Raw genomic sequence first — 23143 nt, forward strand, 5'->3', positions numbered from 1 at the left:
CGAGTTTGGCGAGTTCATCGGCGGAAAAAAACTGCAGCTATCTAATATAACAGTTGAAAACTATTGGTTGTAACTATTGGTAAAATTATTGGATTTTATGGTTTACGAACCCATAGATAATTATTATATCATTATGTTATAACAATATTATGTTTGGCATATTAAATTATTGGAACTTTTTGACTCACTGACGCAGGGATTTCAAATCTTATTTTGTCCCCAAGGGCGTCACTTTATGTTTATTTTTTTTTTTTTTGTAAAGAAGAAGGCTGGTAACGTCTTTTTTAATTGCCAGAGGAAAATTCGATTAATTCTGGTGCGGATCGGTGTTACACTGCAGACATACAGCCATTGGGCAATGCTGGGGACTTGTACGGTCGTTACGTGTACATACTTTCGTATTCTTATATGTATGTACCCATACGCATACGTACAACTGAACGTGCCGGTGGACAATTCTTTCAATTCTCGTGATTCCACGTGACGGATGTACCATTAGTATACATAACAAATATATATATAGTATGATATGCTATTTTATACTAGAAATAGATATATAGGCATACATAGACGTACTATTATATATCAGATATATAATATATTATATTATATATATGTGGAGAGAGAGAGAGAGAGACATTTGTATGTAGTAAACCACTTAATTATTATTCAGCCGTCATTGCGTTTGCGTCCGAAGGCTACACGAATACTAAAAAAAAAATAACTTGAAAAAACTTCGATAATTCGACACTCGAGAGCACGTCCAATTGAAATGATTTCCTCTGGTACTGTAGATGTACTGAAAAAAGTAAGCTGTAATTACACAAGTGCAATCAAAACTATATAATATTGGCAATGTGATTCTCATATTATATAATTCCATAATATAAACAAGATATTATTACTATACAAGGTGATGCGTCTGCGGTCATTATTTTGAAAAGTTTTTATTATTTTGAAAATGTTATATTTAAATAATTTAACTAATTTTAAAAATGTTTTAATAATTATTATTTTTTTACTTTTTTGAATGATAATATATATTTTTAATATGTCATATTTCACAGCAGAATAAATTTCGGGGTAGGTACACCGATTTATAAATTCGAATTTCAAACGACTTTTTCGGGGCAACCTCCTCTAGCTGTGCCACTTTAATCTGCTCTTGTAAACTTCAAATATTTATAAAACGTAGTATAACTAATAATTAAATGTAATCGTTTGAAACTTGATTTTTATGTATAGATAACTTTCTTCTTCGGAGCATATGATATTAAAAATGTATTTTTCCATTTAAACAGTAAAACTTAAAAATTACCATGGTAAAAATATTGTAATATGTCGTCTAAATAATTCTAACAATTTCTAAAATGTTATTCCGTGACCGATAACATTTAAATTAGATATGTAAAATAGTGATTGCGTGGACACACAATTAATGGATCACCCGACATCTTGATTATCATATTATTATGTTGTTGTGTCAACGGATTTTCTTTTGATAGATTAAATGTTTAAGATTTAACGTTGACCATTTGTCTACGTCTGACGTACCTGTGTAGATGTCGGACAAAATCGTTTTACACGTACAGTTTGTACGGAACACTTGTAGCATATTTGCAAATCTGGGCATTAACAAGTTAAAAAGTTAAAGTTAAGATAAAAAGTTAAGTTACTTTTAACTAAGTTACACTTAACGAGTTACTTTTATTTACATAAGTAACTTCTAACTTAATGAGTTTGTTTTTTTAAATTAACTTTTAAGTTACAGAGTTAATTTATTTTAAAGTGACGTTAGTTTATTTATTTTTCCTAATATAATTCCATAAATTTAAAATTATAATTATAATTTATATATACAAAAAAAAAACTCCCCTGAAAAAACAAATACTATTTATGTTATTACACTTATCATATTTTGTATTCTATATAAGTTCTAAATTGTAAACTGTCACAAGTGTTTAGCATTCTATCTGTATTTGAGATTTCAATATGTATTAAAATAACATAATAACTAATAAGTACAACTATCTACATATACAATTTATGAAACGATTAACGGGTAAATAATTTGTAAGTAACAAAAATTCATTAAAATAATTTATTTGTATTGTTGAATTTTTTAATTGATTGAAGTATGCAAGTACCTACTGTAATGAGCACAATTACATACACTCAAAAAAAAATATTAAGACCTCCTATATTATGTTATTTCTGAAGCTTTAAAGAAAAGTTTTAATAATTGATTTTACATGAAAAAAGTAACTTAATTTCAATTAAGTAAAGTTCATCTTTTTTCAAATTAACTTTTAACTTTTAACGAGTTATATAAAAAAGAAAAGTAACTTTCAACTTAAACTTGTCTTTATTAACCTCACTTAACGAATTAAAAAAATTAGTTAACTAGCCCTGCAGCCTTGCATATTTGTGACTATTAACTATTAAGTAGTAGGTTTGTTATTTTGTATATTTGTATGTTTTTAAGAAGGAATATAAGTAGATGTATCGGCCTAGTTCATGTTTTGAATTGCAACTATGACAAAAGTTATTTCAATTATTCACTATTTTATTATACATTACATTTTCTAAGCACCCAAATTTCAAAAAACTCAATTTGAAACATTTCTATAAACAACTCGATTTAGAACCATGAGAAAATGAGCAATACTCAATTAGCAATAGGAATTCAATATCTAATATACAATATAAATACCTACCTATAGTAGTATGGTACATAAGTACCTAATTAGTAAATAGCGTATACAATACACAATATGCCCACATACTAATTTACAAATGATAAGTCATTTACTATTAAAAATCATTTAGTAAAGTATTATCATTTAGAATAGGCATTTTAAAAGACACTTAGATAAAGCTACCTGTGCAGTTATTGGGAATGGAATACGCGATGTGAACATTGTTAACTGCATTCATTGAATTCCCTAAAACTGAACAGACAACGGTCCGAATTCTACACATTTTTAACATTTTTTTGTAACTCTTGAAAACTACAATACAATTTAAGTAGTTTGAATTCAAAAACTAAACTATAAATAGTGGAATACGACAGTAGGAGGTTGTCGACTATGAATGGTCTAGGAAGTAATAACTAGAAGATATATATAATTATCGGTAATTATTTAGGAACAAAATATGAAAATGAAAAAAAATTTAAAATCGTTATAAGGATTTGAAACGAGGGTATTAAGAACGCGAGAGACGGCTTCGTACGATTTTGCTTTTAAAATTACACAAAGTATATTATACAGGTTTATTGGTCGCCTAATATTTATACATTTTAACATATTATTATAAAAATGTACCGACGCTAAATCCAAAAAAAAAAAAAACGTTTATTGTACCAAATAGGGTATAATATAATATTTACAACAATTAATGATAGTAATATTTATAACCGTTCTTATCCCGCTTGCTTTTAAACTATAATGAACAAACGCGGTATTTGTACATTGTTGAAAAAACGCCGCGCCGTGCGATTTAACAAATCAGCAACCCATTATAATTCCATCGGTGTATAGTGTCTAGTTGGTGGTATTTACCATTTTAATATTTTTAAGCGCGTGCTGTTTTATGGTGTACAGAATATTATACGATTGTTATTATTTTAAATTAGCACTGTTAACATAACAATATCGTGTAGTTTCATATTTTAATAATCATGTCGAGTGTGGACACCTATGCTGTTCGTAATAATAATGTACACCTATACGTCGACAATGATTTATTACTTTTTATTGGGAAACGCGGTGCCCATACACTAAACTATTCTTTCACGTCGATTTCACTTGTCGAAAAAAAAAATAGAACAAGACACGCCTTGTGTTTTTATACACGCGCGTCTACAGTATTTTTTTTTAAGAGAAAATGGTTTGGAATTTGGAAATTACAAAAAAGACAAACATACAAAAAAAATAAATACCACAAGTGATTGTAAATTTGGTATGTACACGTCCATTATACCAATATACATCGATATTCCTTCTATTCGCTATTCAGTGTTCTGCGATGAACCCGAAATAGCCAAAGTGGCAAAGTACCTAAGTCTGATACTCAAAGGCCATTTTTTTTTGTGAATCCCTTTGAAGTCATCTGCACGAGCATAACCTAAATTAAAGCTCAATATTCCCATATTCGTGTATAGGCACTGTTGTTATTAGCTGAAGTAAATGATATTATATTATACGTGGCATTTGCGCGACTTTTATACTATATCAATTGTATTTAATGCTTTCAAAACATCTTTTCACTGTTATATGCACGAAGAAAAAAAACACTCTTTGAAAAAAAAAATTTTTATTGTTACTTTGTTTTGAATATTCAATGAACGACACAGTTCGAATTGGCATCGGTGCAATTGAATATGGCAATAAAAGGTTAGAAAATATTAACCTGATTTTAAGCCATTACAACTTTGTGGAATTGACTTTACTTTGGATCAGATAGGAAGTCTTTGTCGACGGCGCCATCATACTCATCTGTTCCTGTAACGAGAAAATACTTATCAATAATATGATATTGGTAGGTACGTACTCATGGTGTTCATACGATTGCTGTTAGGTCAAACCTGGCACAAAGGCAACGAGGCGAACATGCAAAACCAATGGTTCTCCATAATGTATGTGGCTTATAATTATTCTTATTTATTTACAATAATTATTGTCCCTTAAAGTTTTAAAACCGGTTAAATAGCCGAAAAACGCCACTCCGTTTGTACCAAGTAACTTATTACTATAATATTTTATAAGTTATATAGTCGATGACTTTATATCAAATAAGGCTACATGACTCAGGTCGCTATATGTATACAGAAATTACAAAATATATAATACAATAAAAACTGTACTGCTATATCAAGTGTATAATATATTAATATATATATATAATAATAATATTAATATTAGTATTAATATTTTAGGTATTTAAACAATCATAAAAAGGTAAACTTTTGTTGGGTAAAATATTAATTTGTTTTACGTTTTTAAACTTTGTTCTAACGTTTAATCTGTATTCAATACTCGCATATACCCCTATACCTTAAATTTGATACTAATTTTATAATTTTATAATTATTATTATAATTAATATATAGAAATTATAAGATATTATAATAATTACTACGTCATTGATTTTTATATTATTCACCATACAAACATTAAATATAATTAATTTAATTTATGTCGTTTTTATATAAAGGTTTTTGTATTTTTCGTTGTTACATACAATATGTTAATAAATATGAATTATAATAATTAAAATCAATGTAACAAATGACCAAGCTATTAATAAGACGTATACGATCAATTAAAAAAAATTGCTTTTAAAAGTAAATATTTTAGAATATCGTGCCTTCCAACAGGTCACTTTTATTAGCTAAAGAATTCACTGAATTATCTCACTTTGAGTTGTTCAGAAGATCTTTTTATGTAGTTCATCAGCATTTTATGTTTCATTTTCAACGAAATTAGGAATTTATAATCCTCACCAGACTCTTTTTTCTTTAATCTCTCTAAATGCCTCTGTTTTGAATGTCTACATTTTATTATTAATTCATTATTGATTCTTGTCAAGTCTTCAACTTCTTTGTACAATTCAGGATCGATCTCCTAAAATATAATGATATTGAGTTAAATTATTTTATTTTAATAGCTATACAGGCTACAGGCTGAGTCCCACTGACAAGCTTGGAACTTTTAAGTTTAATGTTAACATAGTTTCCCTCCCTGTTAGCAGGTTCGTAACAAAAAAAAAAGATGCTGAGACCCAAAAATATAATAGGAATATAGATAAAAACAAAACTTTACTAAACATATATTAACTAAAAATTTAGCAATTTAATAGACATCGTAAATTCTAGTAATGAAATATAATATATTTAAAATGTAAAATATGCTTAGATTTACTATTTTTAACTTAATATGTTGCTTTTACAAACCCTCAATGAATGAAAAATTCATAATATTATAAAAATATTGTTTTTATTTCTTAACTCTGATCTTGTTAAATATGCAATGCGGTTACACGTTATAATGTATAGAATTGTGTATTTAATATTAAAGGTATATGACATAGTCAAAAGTCAAAAATTGACACAAATAATTATAGACCTATAGACATATATTAGTTACTTATATTAGTTTATTGAACGTATTTTCCAAAATATTAGAAAAAGCAATCAAAACTAGGCTTATAAATTATTTAGAAGTAAACAATTTATTATCCAACTCACAATATGGCTTTATCTAAGGGTTAGGTACAAAAGATGCTCTGGCAAACTGATGTAAATGATAATTTAGATAACCATAACAAAACTATCAGTATATTTTTAGATCTTAGTAAAGCTTTTGATAGTATACCTCATACAAAACTACTGAATTGTATATAGTCGATTGGTGTTATTGGATCAGCATACTCAATTTTTTAATCATATTTAGAAGGTAAAAACAGGTTAAAATAGGTAATACTCTAAGTGAAATAGGTACAATCCATAGAGGACTCTCTCAAGGCACGGTGTTATCTTCAATTCTCTATATTATGTTTGTATCTGCATTAGGCAGACTTTGGTTAAACGGAAAAATCTATTCGTATGCTGATGACACTGCAGTTATAATATCTAGTTCTAATTGGGAATCAACTTGGAAAAAAAGTGAATCAGATATTGCAGTACTCAATAGCTGGTTTTCTAATAATGACCTTAAGATAAATTTTGATAAATCAATATGTTTTGCATTTACTAATAATTCTAGAACTGCACCGAATAAAACAGAATTTATCATTCATACAATTGATTGCAGTACTAAGTCTTGTTCTTGCCCTAAACTAATTAAAACATACATCCGTTAAATACCTTGATATAATAATTGATCAAAATTTAAAATGGAATATTCACATGCAAAATATTGTGTAGTTCAAAACTTTTATTTATGTGAAAGTAAACTTAAAAACATTTATTAAACAACTTGCTTATAAAAAATTCTAAATATTCAATGGCTAAATAATATTTTATAAAATCATGATTGTTACTGTACTCTTAAGTTATATTGTATTCCTTCTTTATCAATATCAAATTGTGAATTTTTTTTTAATTTTAATTTCTTAATTTTAAATTGTATTATTATTTTAAATTTATTCTTTAGTTTATTCATTATATATATATTTTTTTTCATGTTTAAAATTACATCTAGATAAGTATTCTTGCTCTACGATAATATGTATTACCTTAGTGTAGAGCAAAGTTAGTAACTTCATCCATCATACTTTGTACACATTTCTTTTACTAGCAATAAATATTATTATTATTATTATTATTATATTTCTAAGTCGAAATATAATTATTTCAATTGTATCATATACTCAATGTAACCTATGGATTGGAATTCGAACACAGATCATACTTTACTTTTTAAAGATATTTGTATACATTTCGATAAAATTGCTAAAAAAATCAGTACCTACCATTGAAAAAACACCTATTAAAAAAAAAAAATTTTGTAGCTTAGCCACCTGCTTGAAATTATGATCAACTATTTCATTGGTATTTCAAAAGTGTGATTTTTAAACATTATCATCAGTTTTGGACTAATTATAATAAGCATAGTTTTAATTAAAATAAATAGGTTTTTTGTTTTTTATTTAAATTTATAGCTGTAACTATAAAAGACACTAAGACACAAAGAACCTATTTATATTAAGTATATATTATTTATTTATTGTTGACTTATTATGTCGTACACATGTTTTATTTTAACCCGTGGTAAATAAGAGTAGACTTTTCTCAATGTTTTCCAGAAATGCGATGTTGTTAATTTGGTTTAAAAAGAAATAATCACCACCTACAGGTGGTCGACACTATTGATTATCCTATAGGTACCGATTAGATTATCGTTCAACATAATAATATTAAGTAGGTATACCTAATATTTCGTTCGATGCCTATAATGAATTCACCCCATAATATAACGTTGGAGACATGTTTCCTAGTCGAATATTTTATAATACCTAACACAAACGTTTCTGTAAATGAGTACATAAATGGCCATTTGGAATATGATTTATGCTTATTAGCTATTATAATTGTGCAGATGTGCAGTGCCCACTTATAGGTATACTACTGAATACAGCTTGCCTACCTATATGCTACCCATTCAACTCATTAAAATACCTACTCTACCACATTGTAACTAAATACATTTGGAATTTGCAGTTAACAGGGCTATTGGCAGTTATCGGTACCTATTGTATTTTTAAATGTTTATTCATGAATAAAAATTAAAAACTCAATAACCAGTGTTAGTAGTACTGTTAATGCGCTAAGATTAGGGGCCATTTTGATTACAATCGTGGAATTTTTATTCAGTGTCCACTACCTTTATACCGTAGACTCAATTAATGACAAATTATAATATATTTCATTATCGCGATGTTCCGGTCAACATTAACTATTGTTGTAGTTAATCATTGCACGACCGCTGCTGGAAGTATACTTTTTAATATTTAATCATCGTGTAGGTATTCGATTTAGCACGTATATATTTCGCATATTATAGTTTAGTACAAATTACGTTTGTAGGTTCGTACTACATAAATTATTTACAGTTTATTTGTTGATTAAAAACAAAGGCGAATAAAAATCCACTGTTAGAAAACTAGCTCTGTTAAAAATTGGTTGTCAATTATTCCTACTATAACTACGATTTTTTTACAACGATGTATTGTAAAAATGAAAATAGGACCTACTTAAGTAAAAATTATTATTGTCAGTGGTGGTTAGGCCGATTGGGTGTAATAACACCGATTGAAGTACTTGATAACTAAATTATAATACTATCATAACTGTACCGTCTCGGCTTCTCTAATTCATCTATATTTATTCACGGTACAGTATTAAGTACTTAAATAAATAAATAGATAAATAGCTGGTATCTGTGTCATAATAAACCAATTACCGATGAACGCCGGGTCAAGTCATTCGCCTCCACCGCCTTATCGTACATACATTTTAAGATAAAAATCATATTCTTAAACTCGTTGTGAATCCTGAATAAAATTGCTCCAAGATCTTCATCCATGATTATGACTTGTCTCAAAACTTCGTCTTTTTCGTAATATATATAATAACAAATAAGTAATTTAGAAAAATCACAAATATACATACTACCTAGGTATATTATATAATATTTATAATATACATAAACTTTATATTACCGAAAAAAAAATTGTAAACCGAGTTTCTTGTCTCGCATAGCCCTTTTTGCTTGAAACTATAAAACTTCTCTAAATTATTTAATATCACAATCATTTTGAACACACCGTCTCGGTTTGACGGTTCTCTGGAAATTGTCTGTCTCAAAGTTATCAATTTGTTATTATTATCAACTCGAGTCCATACTCTGGGAGGAAATATTTCATCTAGTATAGATTTTCTACAGTCATCTTTTTCGTCGTCATTATTCTATAAATATTTCGATTTTTAAAAAAAGAATTAAACTACAAATCGTTGTTGTACTTAAATAAAGTCGTTGCACTGCAAAGTTGAAAAGCTCAACCAAGAAGTATATATTTTGTATATAATATAATTACTTTTCAAAAGTTATTTTATATGGGTGTAAGTATAATAGTTACAAGTTAACAATAGGTACATATAGAAAATATCATTATTTCGAAATATAGTGTTGTATTGTAATTTTTTTTAAATCGTTTTGGTTTTTATTGTGACATTAAATTTGTATTTTGAAATACATATATTGTGCTTAGTTTGTTAGTGCCGTAAATTAAATTGTGCACGAAGTAACAGAATTGTGAAAAAAAATGCATGATTTGTTTAATTTCAAAATAATTAATTTTCCGAAAAATTGTTTAATTTTCAAAGCCAAGTTCACAGTTCTACAATATTTTGCAGATTGATATTTTAACTTTTAAGTAAGCTAGAAAACAACTGTACAAATCTTATCCATCGCATTGCAAACGTATGCGAGTTATTGTGAATGTATTATAATATAAGTAAAATGCACGAAGTGTTGGACATAAAAAATGTCATACTCTTTTCTACTTCATGAGAATGAAAATTGCAAATGTGAGAAGCCGACTTTAAGTATTATTTTTAAATATTACTTGTTCTTCGACGTCTGTGATATCCTCGACATAGTTCCATTTCAAGACTCCTTTGCTTAAAACCTCAAGCAAATCGGAATTATTCATTTAGTAGCAATAATACGTTAATGTATAATGTGCTCATCTACAAAAATATATTCATTGACTTTTAGCCAATATTTACTTTTGTTATTGATTAGTTACGACTACCATGTTCAGTATATTTTATACTTATTTGTTTTTTTTTAAATATTATTTATAACATGTTAATCCGAAAACAAAATTTAAACAGGAAAATATATAATAAAACAATTCAGTTAAAAATTAATTAATTTTTATTTTATAATAATAAAACTTCGAAATTATAATAGAGGTAAATAATTATTATATACTTATTATGCAATTCTATATCTGCGTCTATATCTGCTTTTGAACTTTGAAATAAATACAGCTATAGTGAAATTGTATCGTTCCGCCGAATTTATGCTTTAGTTGTGTATTCCATTATTCGTATACAAATTTCAGTTTGAATAAAACAATATTGGAAATATTATACAATTTTCTAAATTTAATTTCAATTGTCTAAATAATTTTTTAATACAATACAATTTAAAAAATGTTGTTAATCTATTTATTTAGAATAAAATTGTCAATATTATTCTGTATAATAGACACTGAATAATTATAATTAGTACTGAAAAAATGTAAGCACTTGAATAATTTCCAATACATTATATTTATATGTTTTATGTGTAGAATAAAGAAGATATTTCTCTAGGAAATGTAAAAAATAATTGTTTATATTCTTTCATACATTACTTCAATATGAAATTAATCTACTTGTGACATTCTTCTATAAACAATAGCTTGTTCATAAAACCGGTTTTCGAGAATACAATCCAAAAAAACGAATTCCAAATCTCGCCGGGAAATAATACCTGTATATTAGGTATTACATGTAGCGATATTGTGTTTTTCAAATATTTGTTTCGTTTTTAAATGCATGATAATGTGAAATTTGTTTCATTTTAAAGGAGATTCAATAATGTTATCACGATTACAACTTAACTTGATATTTTGTATTATATACTATTATAACGATATCTAAAATACTTGTTATAGGTACCCACAACGATTTATATTTTTATTATTAATTATATTTGAATAATGCATTTGCCATAAAAAAATGTCATCTAAATCGGTCGGTATAATAGGTAAACATTTATCAAAGTTTTGTTTAAGCAGATTCGTTGGTTTTACTCATATTATTTGACTTGTGAATGCATAATATGTCAATGCATAGTACCTCCATGCACACTGTATATAATATGTGTTATAAGTATCTAAAATAGATTCAATATTTAATTTAATTTAAATTTAAAATGTATGTAAATTTAGCTACTTTATCAATAAAATGTATACATGTAGATATAACAATTATTTATGATCTAACGTTACGTTCTATACGAATGTACAATGTACTGTACATTATGTACATCAAACAACAACTTAAAATAATTCGTATTATTGAATATAATATTACTTGTTAGTTGGTACTACGGTATATTAAATATACTGTGGTTGGTACTTACATAGCCAATAAGTAAGACCTATATGTTATGTTTGGTTTTTGTTTTCTGTGCACAGAACATGCTTTTACGTAGACATTATAATGAGATAGTTTGTAATATAATACATATTTTTAATTTTTACATGTTTCTTGTAAATATGATATAATATATATAGCAAATATTTAATTTAATTTAAATGATCTAATTAATTGTAAAATACATTAAAAAAAGCAATTTTAAAAATCAGTTGAAATTTTAAATAGGTAACTAATATAAGTCATATATCATTGTATTTACACGAACGGTTAACAGAAACAACATAACGGTGTAAAAATACTTGGTAGATAATTGTATATTTTATAGTCTAATACTCTAATTCAGCTGTTAGAGACTTCTTGGAACATCGTTTAAACTTTGGAGCACCCCTCCCACCTAGCGTTTTCTTAAATATATAACATAAATATAAAAATTATTTTAAACAGTAAGTATAGTATAATACATTTTTTTATTGACGATCCAGGTAGAAAAAATTCGATTTACCAGTAAGTCATTGTGTGCGTCACATCTAGGTAAATGCAATATTATATAAAACAATAATTTAAAAATAAACAGGAGATATTTGGTATTTATAACTATAATAATTGGAGCACACTTATACAGAATAATAGTTCCACAATCGTATTTCAAAAATATTAGTTTGATATAAAAAAATACTGACGTGATCAAACATGGTGGAAACTGTATACAGCTGGAAATGAGGAACACATAACCTAGATATCAAAAATTATTGAAACTATTAACTGTAGTAAAAACAAAAAGCCTTTGGACTGTCGAGTGATGACAGATGTTTAAACACCTTAATTTTTTAGTTTGAATATTCGAAATGGATAATTTTACAATGGTTCAGTGATAATATAACTATCACTTAGAAATATTATATAATAATAATAAAATAATCGATAAACTTATAAATCCTTAATATAAGCTGATCTAAAATAATAAATACATCCATGCAGGTAGTTGGGAGGTCAGCTGACCCAAAGATTTTTATTCTCAATTTTCTATGGCTAAGGCTAATCCCTATATAGATATAATTATTATTTTCATATTTTTTTATAATACAATTTTCATAAAAAACGATTATTTAATCATTATTATACAACGATACAAGCTATATTATATTGAAGTAAAATCAATTTGAACACAATGTGTTAATGCATAAACCAATTTACAGTCGTATAGGCGCAATACATGTACATTGGACATATTATATACCTATGTAGGCGTTTTGCATTTTTATAAGATTTTACTTCATCTGCATTCATTTCTCTGTCACAAATCCATAGTATCACTTATTGGATGACAGCTAAAAAATAATTAAAACAATGATTGTGTATCTTGTAGTCGTCAAATCCGTATTAAGACGATATATTGAGAAAAATTAATAATTATATAATTAATCAAATATTTTAATAAGAAACTTTTATTTTGGTTTTTATGTGTCTTGTCGGTAGGGCACAAAAATAAAATAATTTTCCCAATATGTCAGTATACATAATGCTACAGATTTAAATTTTAAACACGCCAGGGGGCGATTCTTGAAAACGTGACTAGTTTATCGAAGATGACTAACGCATTTGTAACAGGAAATAGAGTTTTAGATAATCTTAAAAAATGATACGATGTTATCAACTTATTGTCCACTCTGATTATAACAGTGCCTTAATTTAGTCAAAGGTTAATTTGTTAAATTATTTTATAATGTTATCAATTTATTATAAAGACTAGTTGGCTCGATTGCATCAATATTAGATAGTATTATCAATATCAAACGTATGCAAATAATAAAATGAGGATAAGTAATGAAATACAATACACAAACAACATAAAACACTGATAGTTCTGAAGTAACAAGTATCAAATTACAATATGATATTATGTATTTTAAATGAGTCAAAGTTTGGTGATACGAAAAAATTGATTTTTAATTCGTTATATTGTTTTCATAATTAATTCTATTTTGGGGCGTATTAGTCACTTCTGAAGATAAATGTAGTCTGAGGCCTACTATGACGAGTGGAACATGGAACCAAAAATTACTTAAGGAACCCAAGGCAACCAATATTTCAAGAGAAAAGTAATTAATTTATAATAAGAGTAGTTACGTCGTATATACTGTACACTAATAAATTATAAACCACCAGAGGCTGGCCGATGTGGTAAATTCTGTCAGCCGTCAGGTCCGTTACCTCAGCATTGACATAATCTAATTAGAATCCAAAAATTATTCAGCACTACCTAGTACCTTTGTACCTTATTTTGTACAATTGTTGTATACAAACACGTGAAAAAAATGATTTACAAAGCACAGTTTCAGTAGGCGGGCTTTCCCGGGATGCTAAAGCTCGATCGGAACTCGTTAAGTGCGTTAAGTTGCTCCTTGCGCCCAATTGTGGGGAAAAATTACATCGGACAGATTGTTGTTAGACAATACTCAATGGAAAATTATACACTTGTTATTAAACAATTTCAATATCACAGAGTGACACGCGCACACTATTTTAGTGACACACACAAATATGTATACGTTTGATAATATTAAAGTTTTTGAAAAAAAAATTGAAGGGTTATCGAATTAGTTGACACGCAGGGAAAACAAAATCCAACCAACATTTTTATTTGACACGCTGGTACAAAAAGGTTTGCCATCCCTGCCCTATGGTCTACGGAGGTGACATTACAAAAGTGACCTAAACTGTATGGCTGTATAGTGTGAGAGCAAAGGTAAATATTAGAGTGAGATTGAATTACAAATCATATAAGAAAAAGATGAATTTTGATGTATATTATATAGTAATAATAATAATGTGTTTTTGTTTCTTGCGATGGGTACACCATAAATATAAAAGAAATATAAAATTGCAAAACCCAACCAAAAAGCAAAGCTTGCATCAATATTGGTTAATACCTAGGAAAATGAAATCTTCTCAATTAGAGAAGCTTATTTAATAAAACATAACTATTTAGATGTTTATTTTACATTATAATATTAATTATTATACAATAGTTTAGTCTATACCGCACATACAAGTTATCAATCATAGAAGTATCGAAAACATAATTTTTTTTACAAGTGTTTAGTTCTAAAATAATTGTTGATAATTGATGGCAGATATTTATCATGTTTTTGAACAATGAACATCCCTTACTAACACGTATTGACATTTTTGAACATGTTTAATGTTTGGTCGTATGGTTTTAATCTAAATATACGAATAGTTACATGTATACATAGTGCTTGACTAATCCTTACTTTTTTCGAATTAGTATACTTTTAGTATAATTAGTAAGGTGATACCTCATTTATTTTAGAATTTTTACAAGATTACAAATTCAATCATTTTTCTTTTTTGATAATAAAGAGTATTTACAAGATAAGAATTATTATTATTTTTTTTTTTTATCGCTTTGGCAACAATTGCCATTAGCTTTAAATAAGTATTTATATCTTATACAGTCATAATAGTTATTTGTTTATATAAGCTGTACGGTAATACAAAGGTAACCACAGTTGTAAGTATAGATGTATATAGCCTTGTGACGGGAATATTACGAATATTTATCCAAGAAGACAAAAATAAAATGTTGTTAAAACAGATGGAGTTTATCAATTGAAAATTTAAAAAAAAATGTTCGTCTGCAATGATAATTATATTAAGATTAAGTTAATTCTGTTGAAAAAGATTACACATATCATTTAGTGTCAGCTTTTTCCTACATGCTCCTTGGCTCCTTCTTATAATTATAATTTATTGTAGAACCTTATTGTATTTATCTACTTTAAGAGTTATAATGTTGTAACAATGTCAAAACTGTATATTTAAATTGTATTAAAATATGAAATGTTTGTCACTTTGTCGGTTTGCGGTAGTATGTTGAAGGGTGTACCTAAATGGGATATCGTTTAGTTTTCTAGTCCAATTATTTTTTTTTTTTTTGTTTCATCAGAGTAGGTACCTCTACTATTTATTTTCCTAGTCAAACACACAAGCACTCAATGTGACTGTTTATACAGTGTGTAATGCATATCGCCGTGCCTTACACACAATATTCACAACTATATTAAATACATAATATTCATAATAGCTCATAAGTCATAACTTTTCAACGTATCTTCTCTCTTCTCGCAAGTTGCAACTTTAATATTCAATATTTCATTGTAAAACCTTTGACTTTAAAAATATTTACATCGGTTTTTTCTAAAATTATTTGTTTTATACATTTAAAAATCACTAAACCCAGAAATGTTTAATCATTTTATTTTAAGTTTATCTAATCTAAAAATTAAACTTCAAATAAACAAAGTTCCGAATCGGTATCTTCGAAATATTGACTGGGGAATACACTCTATGTATGCAGGTAACGGATTAATATACATAATTGGTAGATATTAGATAAGTATCGTAAAGCATCACTTATAAAATATATTCAGAAATGATATGAAATAACTGTGCAGTAATGTCTATTAAAAAATATTCGCCAGTTTTGATGACTCTTTAATTTTCAAAACACTTCCCAAACCACAAACAATAACTACTAAGATAAAAAAAAAATTGTGAATTCGTCAATATAATTATCAGTAATGTACACTTACAAAGAATAGATTAAAATTAAAATAAGTAGGTACATTAAACACAAACTTAACATTTTTAATTGCTTATTTTTTTATTGAAAATAGTATCTAAATATCCTCATGTTATACCCGCATATAATATACATATACTTACTTATTACTTAAGCAACTATAAAAGAGTAAAACGCATGATAATATTTTGATATAATATTAACAATGAACCGTTCAGAATATAATTAAATAATATTTTGGTACCTAGCCATTTTAATTTCTGAGACAGATATGCAAAATGTAATTTATTTTATTGTGATATTTTTTTTAAAGAGTTTAATCTTTTATACTTCTTCTAGTAGACACGGAGTGATTTAAAATTAATTATTTGAGAAAAATAAATGATGACTTTTGATTTTCATGGTGGGGGGGGGGCAATAATAGGCGACATTTGTCCCTTATGGACAATGATGCAGGTTCAATTATTTTTGATTTCCGACAACTTTTTTCAATGTTTATTCCCCACTTATATTTATGTTTTCCCATGTTTAATTATGTGTCATTGTATTAGTATTTAGTGCATTATACATTTATTATATCAAATGTCAATATTACATTATTACAATTTAGTGAAACGTATTCAACGCACAGGCCCAACACAAGAATCTATGAACAGTATGAACGAACATTATTTACAGACTTAGTTTTTAAGAGTAAGTAAACATTCATAGCACTTTTCAGAATCTAAAAAAATATTTAAATATGCATAATTTAAGGAGTATTTCATAAGCACAGAAAGGGTGTAAAGGAGTGGTATTTTTTTTTCTGTTTTCATGGTGGCTCTGATTTTATTTTTGTTGTGATCCTTTCGCTTTGAGATTTTCCCTGCTTAACGAGATTTGATGTATTGGGTAAGTCACTGTGGGTCTTAATGCAGAGCAACGCATTTTAGCACTAAAAACGCATTATAAACATGGAAAAAGTACCGTTCATGTTTTCAACCTCAGCCAGGGTGAGCATAATATGCCCGATATTGTGTTTCACACTTAAATCGGAGTACCTAGGAATATAATATACAAAACATTAATATAAATACACCTATATAAAAATATTTTTTTTTTTAGTTTCTTTAATAAAATAATCTCTAAATGATTTCAGTCCATTTTTATGAAACACCCATATATGTATAATAATTATGCTAGTTATTTTTTAAATTTAAATGTTCTGCTCTTTAAGTTATATAAATGTATACTGTGTATAAGTGTAGACTATAATATGCATCACAATGGTACCTACCAAGAATTAATCTATACATCATACAATTAATATACATATATGAGTATGCCTATTATTTTTATTTTTAAAATTTTTTTTTTATCGCACAACTCATTATACTCACTTACACATATAATGCAGGTACTAAGGTACTTATTGACGTACTGTATATCAGAATATTAAATAAATGTGATATCTATAATGAAGTAAAAAAAGATATGATTCCCAGAATGGTGAACTCTCCCACTGGAGGAATTTCGACATAAGTTTAACAATTATTGTTAATCAAAAACTATCGAGATAAGTTTATTTCAAAATAATATTAATAAGGTACATTATTCATTGATATACTTTTTTGCGGGTTATCATTAACCACTGTTACCTGACTTGGTTATTAATTGTTATAATTTATCGTTTCGAATATATGATACTTAATTGTTTACATCTAAATAACACATAAAATACCGTTCTTATTTATAAATTATAATAATTATGAATATTGAATGGTAAACATAATTTTTATTTTTTACAAATTATAGGTGAAGATTTTTAAATGTTCTCAAATGTTCTAATTCTTTGTTTTGCTTAAGACGATGTATTTAGAATACAATCAATACTAATTTACTTGACGATGCGTTTTTCACAATATAAAACTATAAGAAAATTCAATTATAAAAATTGTTGATTAATTTTTTTTTCTACAAAGCTCTAAATTCAATAAAAACTTAAAGTTTAAACAATACTCGAATAATATATTTTGTTTTTCTGCATTGAGTACACATGTAAAACTAAAATTTACTACTGAAGAGTTAGGATGGTACTTAAAATTTAAATGTCAAGTACCTATATTATTATAATTATAAAGATTTTATTATAGAATGAATGAATTAAATTAATTTTAGGACACATTTTGAGATTCGTTGTCTAAATTTTGTGCTTGAATTGAAGTATACTCGATCTTGTTTTGAAAAATTTATAGTGGGATATGATAAATATATTGTAGGTAAATATTCGGAAATTTCGTTTTTATTTTTTTTCCGTTGTGTACTTACCTGATGCTTGTGTTAACTTCTATAATCGTTATTAAATGCACCACCACACTCCATTTTTGTTTATATTAAAAGTGTCTTCAGACAAAAAAAACATCACATCATTTAAAAAAAATCAAATATATCCATCTTTCCACTCAGAATCTAAATTACAAACTCGTATTTCAAGTTCATTGATTTTGGTTGATGTTACTAGGAACCCTTTACAACCATTTGGTCTAAGCCCCTTGTTATATATCCAATAGCACAAAATATATTGTATAGAAAGTGTGCTGCGACTTTTAATAGGTATTTTTTAATAATGTGCCAAAATGTAAAAAATGTTTAGGAACTACTCAACCACTATACTGTAAACAGTGTATAAGTATTTGCAGTGATAGAATTGTATATAGTTGCAGCTAACGAGATATAAACATGGCCAAGTTTTTTATATTAATTGTTATCTATAACAAGACTATTTGAATCAAGAAGAACCCATCAAGAAAAAAGAAATTAACGAAAAAGTGAAAAACAAAACATAATAAACCAACCATTTTATAGAAACGATAAACGTCGTGTTTCCAAAATTGGTTGAAAAGTGCTATGCCTGGTTTTTATAATGTTCACCATCGTTAACATGCCTTTAACCACCTTAAATAAATAAATAATAAAAATGTGTAGTGAAACGGTCAACAGCCGCGGAATTTATACGCTATCCAAATTTTGTATAAAGCCAAAGTACCTATAGAAGTGTTATTGGTATTCTTCTATTCGTTTGTACTATGCAAAAACTAAAACCATAGGATGTATTAAAAATAAATAATTACTCAACAGTAATTTTCAGGATAAACAATATTGTCGATGCCCAACAATATATTTAATTAAAACCGAGAAAATTGGAATTACTTTTAACATTATCGCTGTGCCATGGGCACCTAATTGTTGTAAATTTGTGATTAAAATATTTCTATTAATGTAACTGTAACATAGTGAAGTAATAATAAATATGGCATGATGATGTGAATTAGGTACTTATGTAGTTCACTTATCAACACCAGTTTTGTTGCTGGCAAACGAATCTTCCTATTATCTCTTAAAGGAAATGATGTAAAAATTAATTCATAAACATTTATCACGTAGTTATATATCATAAAGAATTACCAACGGCTTGTAGAGCGATTAAAATAAGTATTTTGCTGCATAATATTATATTATGTTTTCGACCCAAACAAATTAATCGCTTTATGGTCTATACGTATATACACATCGTACATGGGTGTTAGTGTTTTTTTTTTATATATTTTATGGTTCGCCTTGATCTTATGGAAACAGATATTTTTACTCTGGCTATTGGCGGCTTTTAATTAACCAAAATGATTCGTACTAATGTGAAACGCGGAGTAGTATAGTCAATTAAAGAAAAAAACTATTTAAATTTCATCGCCGATGATGTCTTTATGTTGTATAACATATTCAGTTATTTAAACATTATATTACTATTCCTATGTGTAGTCTTATCATTCAATAACGAGTATTTCTTTTTTAACCCACATTGAATAACATTTCCGATGCAAGAAACCTATTACCGATAAATTGATAAAAAATAAATAAAAAGTACAATACACTCGTCGGGACCATTCTATATTATATTATTTTGTAATCATTTAATGCACTTTATTATTCTGCATGGAATATTGTGGATACAGGCGAACAACAGTAGTGAGTTTAATTGCCACTGTTAAAATTTACGATAACGTAAAACGTTGGGCGATGGCACAACGACTATAATACATCAAGTAGGTTTTATTATTATTATTATAATATTATGTAGGTAGATAGGTAGGTATAGTCATTAGTTTAAAATAATAACGTGTGTATGTCGGTGTACCGAATAACTAATTACCATTTTGTACGAACAATACTAATATTACTTTATGGGTTATAATACATCATAATATGTAACTAGTACCCACACACGTTAGGCTGATAATTGACCTAATAATTTACACAAAACACGTGGAGGTGTCTGGTTGTGAGATTCTAACAAGGAACGAAATTACTAAATTTAACGATCGCAACGAATACGCTGGATTTTACAATTGTAGGTAGGTACGGCAACTGTACAATTATTATGCAAGAACAAGAGTATCATAAATCATAATGAACTGCATACAAGTACTCTGCGGGTTCCAACTCACGTCCGGAGAAGTGTAATCGTTAGCCACGGTAGACTTTGAAAAAATGAAATGTATAAATACGAAAATATATTATTATGATATTGACTGTAAATATTAATTATTAATAAATATGAACGGCTACATGCGCTAGGCGCGATTGCGCCCCTCCCCCCTCCCCAAAAAAAGGTAAATAATAAACATGTAATGAATTCAATAGGTGACTTGCGCCCAGCCATGCACGTAATAGTCATACATAGTGATGTACATACGTATATAATAAGTCAAATGTAGTATGTACCTCCTATATACTGTAACTATAGTATTATATATATAATATATTATGTGCCTACCTACGTGCAGCGTGGACGTCTCCAGTGGCGTGGTGAAGGGTGATTTCAGAGGCAATTGTCTATGGGATTTTTCGAGTGTTGAGGGATGGGTGTCGCGACCCGCGAATAGATTACACTACTCAACACCCGCCAATTATACTTAGGTATTATGTAAATGTATAATACTTACTATGACTGTATAATATGAGTAAGATACTAATATTCGAGCACTATATTATTGTAATTAAGCTGATACAAATTCAAACAGGGTTTTGTTAAGCCATCCCCTCCCCACATTTATTTGGGTTTATAGTAGGGGGGGGGGGGCACTTCGGCCTCTATGTTACTTGCCTCTGGAATATTTTCAGTTCACCACGCCGCTGGACGTCTCATCGCATGAAACACATTTTTGCTGACAATTTATAATATTTGACTATATTGTATGGTTGTTATGATTATTTTTATGTGATTGTTGTGAAATCATAGTACCTAATAGGAAATCCAAACTATGATTAATATCGTTCCGTCTGTCAAATATTATTAAATCGATATACTTATACTTAGGGACGCAACAAGTTTTTAAGAAAAGGCTGTGACCTTTTATATTCAGGCGCAACTACCTACTGATTATATAACTTCGGACGCAAGAAGCGGGCACCGAAATAAATGTCAGAAAAAATAGTTGTAACACGCAGTGTGGCGTGTGCGTGGTGTTTGTGATTCGAGTGAGCAATTTTGTTTTACGAGTGTTACGACTCGTTTATTCAGTGGTGCACTGGTAGTTGGTAGGTGCCTTCGTAAAAGTGATTTGGTAAATGGTTTTGAATTTATAATACTTTTTGTGTTGTAGTTCATCTACCAGTATAAGTATACCTACTTAAACGCATTAACAAATCTTTGTTAACTTTAATAAGTGATTTAATGTATGGAATTTTTTTTCTCAGGTAAAACGTTTACACTAATAATTGTTAAAAATAATTGTTCGACAACATTTTCCCATGCTGCTGCTATGCGATGATGGTCACTGAAATAATACAAATACTTTACATATTATTATGTCTTTAGATTTGATTTTCATTTGTTTCTTATTGCCTTGTGGTTTTCAATTGTAAGCAGTTTTTAATTTTTTTTTAAATAAAGGAATCTTTTTTTTTCTCAGTACCATCATTGTTAATTGTTATATTATTATATGGTTATTACTTATTTCTATAGTATGGTCACATTTAACGAATATCGATCGTACACTTATATACTAATGACATTTTAATATTTTCAATAATTTATTATTAAGAGTAATGTTCAGTATGCATTTTATAGTTTAGAGTGTTTAGACTGAACCTATAGTGCGCTTATACGCATATTCTCTACATTAGTAGGTAAATAATAATAATCGTCATCTGGTAAACGGTGCCACGCCCTGCTAGTTTCCGGTCACTATACAAAGTTCCTCTTTGATTCTTATGATCTCTATTTGTTTCATTTTTTTTTCCTTTTGAAACTGCCTCTGGTTATCTACCATAACAATATGATTATAAAATATAAATAATTTAATCATATTACGATGTACCCGCAAGAACACCATATTACAAAATAAATGTAGTTAAAATATCGACAGGATTCGCTATCCAGTGATCTAAGTATTGAGTTTTGAATCACGTGGCGAGCTCAGACATGGTACGATATGCTTTACTGACGAGTTTCTCCACCACAAAATATTTAATTTTTTTTTTTTTAGACACTATAGACATAATACGATGTAGGTAATCCGTATAGATTGTTTCAACATTTGAATATTAGCTCACAGTCCATAATTTATACTAACCAGTCGTCAGGAAAAATGTCAAGTGTATCACGTAATTGAGTAGGTCACTGTAATGGATGCGTTCAATTTGAATTCAATGATAAATCATTGTATACGGTGAAAAACGATACTGAGCAGTGACGGTCTACCAGCCTATATGCATAAATATACATTATATTCAAGGATATTTTATTATAATATACTTATTTATATTGTTAATGGAAATTT

The 23143-nt window shown here is 27.7% G+C and overlaps 1 protein-coding gene across 1 annotated transcript; it reads right to left on the bottom strand.

Moving 5' to 3' along the window:
* Window positions 1–4366: 4366 nt before the first annotated feature.
* Window positions 4367–10218, bottom strand: LOC111034839 (33 kDa inner dynein arm light chain, axonemal-like). Its single transcript, XM_022316232.1, has 5 exons — window positions 10132–10218; window positions 9226–9472; window positions 8967–9115; window positions 5421–5627; window positions 4367–4505 (listed from the first exon to the last, which is right to left on the bottom strand). The coding sequence occupies exons 1-5, from the start codon at window positions 10216–10218 to the stop codon at window positions 4428–4430; spliced, it is 768 nt and encodes a 255-aa protein (XP_022171924.1). The 3' UTR covers window positions 4367–4427.
* Between the last annotated feature and the right edge of the window lie 12925 nt (window positions 10219–23143).

The sequence above is a fragment of the Myzus persicae genome, unplaced genomic scaffold (assembly GCF_001856785.1).
Source record: "Myzus persicae strain clone G006 unplaced genomic scaffold, MPER_G0061.0, whole genome shotgun sequence".
NCBI lineage: Eukaryota > Metazoa > Arthropoda > Insecta > Hemiptera > Aphididae > Myzus > Myzus persicae.